The following is a 5,491-nucleotide window of genomic DNA, read 5'->3' as shown; positions in this document are numbered from 1 at the left end:
AACAAGGATCCATTTCCAGGCTGTCCTACTGCACACTCCATTCTTTTCATTTATCTGGCAGAGTATTTCTTGCAGCACTAAATTAAATAAATGCCCTGACCTTATAAACCCTCATTCACAGCCGGCAGTGGCTCCAGCAGGATGCTGCACTTCCCCTCCCAGCACAGCCACAGCAGCTTTCCCAACAGGATTCAACTCCTATTTATCATGCAGGCTGCTTGCAGGAAAGGCTGTCTTTCATTAGCTCAGTTAAATAATAATAAATGAGAAAGAAACTTTACTACTCTCAAGAGAAAATCTGAAATATAACATGGCAGCTTTTAATCTGCCTTCCTCTTCCTGGAGAGTCCTGGTGATCCAACAGAAAGGAGCAGCAGGGACAAATCTACAGGTAATCCCTAACTGGTTGTACAGGTGGAAGATGAAATGACATGGAAAATGCTGTTTATTCTACTCATTCTTCAAATGACAGAGACTCCAGGAGATTCACAAATTCAGGAGAGCAAGTTATATTTGGCCTTTCCTAAGGCAAATAAACAGACTCTTCCTAAAATATTTCTGCTTTTTTCTGGAATTTGACAGAACCCAATCTTTTCCATCTGAGATATCCCTGTGAAACTCTACTTAATACTGATGCTGCCAGCCCTGCTCCTGCTTTCCACAGACACAAATCTCCACAAAGGCTCCTGAAGACTCTCACACACTGGCGTGAACCTGAGGCAAAGCCACTGCCTGGAACCAATCTCAGCTCAATTTATTGGAAGACTTTACATTCAATTCCTGCTTAAGCTAAAAATAGTGTGTGCCCATCTAAGCACACAGAGCTGCTATTTACTTTGTGAAATGGCCTTACAGAGCTGCATTAAAGTCTGGCTCTTTCATAAAAACAGGTTCTCTGGCTTTCTCAGTCACAACATTGAAGTTTGGCAAGTTTTCCTTTAAACATTTCGTGATCATGTCTGACACTAAAAATGCTAGCAGAGAGAAATGGTTGTAAGAGTGACCAGCAGAGCAGCAGTGGGATCAGTGCATCCCCACAAGCACTCCTGACAGCCCAGGGTGGGCTCTTGATGCTGCTCAGGAGAAAAAGGCTCTTGATGGAACAGTTCATTGTCACCAGGCACTGCAATGAAAACTCTCTGCAGCCCACCCTGGGGATGGCATCCTAAGGGCTCTTTCAAAAATAAACAAAGTTAATCATGCACCAAAGGAGAGCTCAGAGAGCAAGGACTGATCACTGCCACAGCACAGGAGTTAGAGATGTGCTGCTGGCATGTTAACGAGGTGCTCATTCCAGAGGTTCTCATCCAGGGATGCTCAGGGGTGCACGATGCTGCATCATGGTGGGTGAAGGGGCTGGAGCCCCAGGAGCGGCTGAGGGAGCTGGAAAGGGGCTCAGGCTGGAGCAAAGGAGGCTCAGGGGGGACCTTGTGGCTCTGCACAGGTCCCTGACAGGAGGGGGCAGCCGGGGGGGTCGGGCTCTGCTGCCAGGGAACAGGGCCAGGGGGAGAGGGACAGGCCTCAGGCTGGGCCAGGGGAGGGGCAGGGTGGATACTGGGAACTGAAAGGGTGCCCAGCCCTGGCACAGCTGCCCAGGGCAGGGCTGAGTCCCCGTCCCTGGAGGGGTTTAACAGCCCTGTGGATGTGGCACCAGGGGACGTGGGGCAGTGCTGGTGGCCCTGGCAGTGCTGGGGAACGGTTGAACTCGGTGATCTCAGAGGGCTTTTCCATCCTTAATGATTCTCTGATCATTGCTCCCCAAATGTACAACATTAGAGACCAACTCTCAGCTTGTGAGCTCCAAGGGACCTGCCCAGGGCAGCTGAAACCACACCCACCCTGGAGAGGCTGCACTTTGTTCTCCAGGGCTCTGTGCCTCTGCTGGGAATGTTTTTAAGTCTGGAAACTGCTCGAAAAGCTACTGAGTTGCAGAGCCTCCAGGAGACAAGCAGAGGGCTGGGAGGAGGCCGTGTCACACGGGTGTGCTCACACACACAGGTACTGCACACTCTCACAGAGCAGCCACATCATTAACAGCAGTTACATCATTAACAGCAGCTACATCATCAACAGTTACATCATCAACAACACCTCACCCTGGAGATCTGATCTGGTAAATGCTGAGAAGCAGGGGAGCCCTGACTGTCACTGTCCCAAGCCAGCCCCAGGACAGGGGGTTCAGGCAGCCTCGTGTGCCTGCTCAGGTGTGACAGAGGCTGTGTTATCCCTGCTCCACAGCCTCACACAGGATACAACCTTCCCACTTTTCCCTGCCTGGATTTCAGTAAGCAGGAGAGAGTTTAGCAGAGTAACAGGAAAAACCAGAAAAGGATGTTCCCAGCTCTTTGCCACCGTTGCATTCTCACTCTTTGCAGAGGGATTTTAACAGCTGGAAATGCAAGATTACAGCTTGGAAGATGGAATCTGGGTTTGTGCAAATAAGAGCGCATTTTTAAATGACATTTCACCAAGAAATTGGAATACCTGAGTAAGTCTCTAGCTTTGGTTTTATTTATGAAATGAGAAAAGGAAACAGAGCATACCTTTGTCCATCGGCAGAGCTTCACCCCAGAATGGCTCCCAATGAGTTTATAACCTGAAAACAAAGCAAAAATCATCAAACAATTGAGTTTAGCCTGCAAGAAGTGATCCACTAAACATACCAGTTGGTACCTACAATGATTAACACCATGGGCCCAATGCTGCTCTTCCCCACTGGCCCCAAGGTGCCACCACAGGGACTTCAGCCAGCTGGAAATGCTTTCTTCTCGTGGGACATTTATCGATGCTGCTGAGTCTGGTTTGAATCAGGGTGCCCAGGACACTCCTGCATGGAGAAGATGGCAGAGCCTGTCCAACCCAGGCTGTGGGACAGCTCCCAGACCCCAAGGAGCAGGACAGGGAACTGGAAGCATCTCCCTGGCCCCAAGCCATGACCCCAGAACAGCCTCCTACCCCAGAACCCAGGATCCCTGTCCAGCCTGGAGGACAGGAGCTGATTCCCAGTGCAGCTGGGAGGGCACAGGAGGGGAACACAAGCAGGGCTCAGCCTGAACCCCACCTGGGCCTCACCAGCTCCACCCCACTGCTTCTGGGGCAGCCACGGTGAGGGAGCTGCTCCTCCACGCCCAGATGAAGGCTGAGCTCAGATCACCTCCCTGTTCCCAGCCAAGATCAACACAATTCCATTCCAATGGGTCCAGGAGGATTAATTGCACAACGTTCTTTAAGCACTAAGTGCTATTATTACCCAACCTGCTCGAGTGGGGTTATATTCATTCCTCCTTGAGAAAAGTGCTTAGAGGCCAATATGTCTGAAGGATTAAAAGTCCCTCCAAATCAGCATAAAAATAAGAGGGATTTGAGACGCCTCACCGTGTCCCTCACAGTGGGGTTCGTATGTCACTGGCCTGGCTGTCCCCACACTCAGCACATCTCAGCTGCCAACTGCAGGCTGCTGCTCTTATTAACGCTTTCAAGGGAAGGAAAAATATCACATTTCAGCTATCAAGTCTTCTTCCTGCCAACCAGCACAAACTTAACAGGAGAAAAGCCTTCAGCTCAGCAAACTGGCCTTCAGCTCCTCCACAGAGCAGCAGCAGCAGCAGCACTGCCCTGCCCTGCCCTGCTCATTTGTCCCTGAGCAGCTCTGGCACAGCACGGTCCCAGCGAGAGCAACTGCATCCCAAAGTCCCCACAGCTGCAAGGACACCGAGCGAGCCAGCCAGGAACTACAGCAGCAGCAGATGCCACACCAGCTGCAGATGCAGAAACTCAACTGTGTGCACACAGACAGGGCTAACAGGGAATCAGACAGTGCCCTGCTCCTGCCACTCACACCCAGCAGGGACCTGCTCAGGCTCTCTTCCCACTCCACCTGATGTGTTTGATCCATCTCCTCACGCTGGAATGTACAGGCAGAGTGACCTCTGCTGCAGGGAGGCTGGAGAGGGACTTTGGACAAGGGCTGGAGGGACAGGACACAGGGAATGGCTTCCCAGTGCCAGAGGGCAGGGCTGGATGGGATCTTGGGAAGGAATTGTTCCCTGGGAGGGTGGGCAGGCCCTGGCACAGGGTGCCCAGAGCAGCTGGGGCTGCCCCTGGATCCCTGGCAGTGGCCAAGGCCAGGCTGGACATTGGGGCTGGGAGCAGCCTGGGACAGTGGGAGGTGTCTCTGCCCTGTCCCTTTAAGGTCCCTTGCTGCCCAAACCATCCTGGGATTCTGTGACAGCCCTTCCAAGACAGTCCCCAGAGCCACATGCAGTCTTGGGGACACCTGTACCTCCGACTGGCTGAGACCCAGCAGATCCTGGGGCAGCCCCAGGGGCACAGCCACACACACACAGCTGGCCATGGCTGGAACCCAACATCTCCCTGCCGTGGCTCTGTCCTGCCTTCCTGCAGCTCTCCGTTGCAAACAGCTTGTCCAGCAAGGTCTAATCTCAGCTGAGACCTCCCTGCCCTGCTAAATGTGTGTCCTTAGAGGATTTGTGGCTGAGAGCTGAAAAGGTGCTGCATTCTTCCTCCTCTAACAGATGTCCAAGGCACACTCTGCTGCTGTCACACAGTACAGCCCAAGCCTTATTCTTCCCATTTCTCCAAATCCAGCAGCAGCATTCATATAAGATTATTCTCTCCCAGACCACTTGTCAGCAGCAGTAGAACGGCTGCTTTCAAATGGGTTTTGGAGAAAAATTACATAGGAAAGAGGACATGCCCACCCAGATCTGCTACTGAGCTGTCTGAGGGAAGAGAGCAAGCAGCTAAACTGAGCAAGGTGCCAGGCTCCAGAGCTCCAGCATTTTCTCTTAAGTTCCTTAAATCAACTTCCACCATGTGGAGCACCCACAGCTTCCTTCAAAGGCCAAGAAAACCGCACATGTTCAACATCAGAACAGTCTTACAAACTCCAGCCAGCTCTGGGGATGGGAAGGGGGTTACTCATCCCTGTGGCTGCCAGCAGTCCCTGCTGTGGTGACAGGAGGGACCAGCAGAACTCCTGAAGCCACAGAACTGGGGTCCTTCACCGTGTGGGGACCTGGGAGAAGGTGTGGTCACCCAGCACTGCATGCTGGCCATGCCATGCTTTTGACACTTGGGAATGAGAGAAAATGCCAGAGACCAAGGCTGGACACGTTTTCCACCCCAGCTGCAGGTGAGCAGAGACTCTACAGCACTGCACAGCCTTCCTTCAGCACTGGCTGCACTGCTGGGAACGAGGCAGCAGAGCAGTTTGGGCTAAAAGAAAGCACAAAAGGTTAAGCAACAAACTGGGAGTGTCCCAGAATCACAGAACTGTTCTGGCTGGAAAATCCCTCTGAGATCATCGAGCCCAACCACTCCCCAGTACTGACCCTTCTCCCCAGGTGCCACATCCACAGGGCTGTTAAACCCCTCCAGGGACGGGGACTCAGCCCTGCCCTGGGCAGCTGTGCCAGGGCTGGGCAGCCCTTTCAGTGAAGAAATTCATGCTGCTGCCCACCCTGAGCCT

At 52.6% G+C, this 5,491-nt stretch overlaps 1 protein-coding gene across 2 annotated transcripts in view; it reads right to left on the bottom strand.

The window, feature by feature from the left end:
- Positions 1–5,491, bottom strand: part of LOC103616349 (S-adenosyl-L-methionine-dependent tRNA 4-demethylwyosine synthase) — an 87,814-nt gene that overhangs the window by 54,930 nt on the left and 27,393 nt on the right. For both annotated transcript variants that reach the window (XM_008634505.2, XM_017735288.1), the window contains exon 9: positions 2,544–2,596. In XM_008634505.2, coding sequence (XP_008632727.1) covers positions 2,544–2,596 — 53 coding nt within the window. The remainder of the gene's footprint in view (positions 1–2,543; positions 2,597–5,491) is intronic.

The sequence above is a fragment of the Corvus brachyrhynchos genome, unplaced genomic scaffold (assembly GCF_000691975.1).
Source record: "Corvus brachyrhynchos isolate BGI_N302 unplaced genomic scaffold, ASM69197v1 scaffold15, whole genome shotgun sequence".
Classification (NCBI taxonomy): Eukaryota; Metazoa; Chordata; class Aves; order Passeriformes; family Corvidae; genus Corvus; species Corvus brachyrhynchos.
The sequence above is the reverse complement of the archived record's forward strand: the minus strand, read 5'-3'. Positions and strand labels throughout refer to the sequence as shown.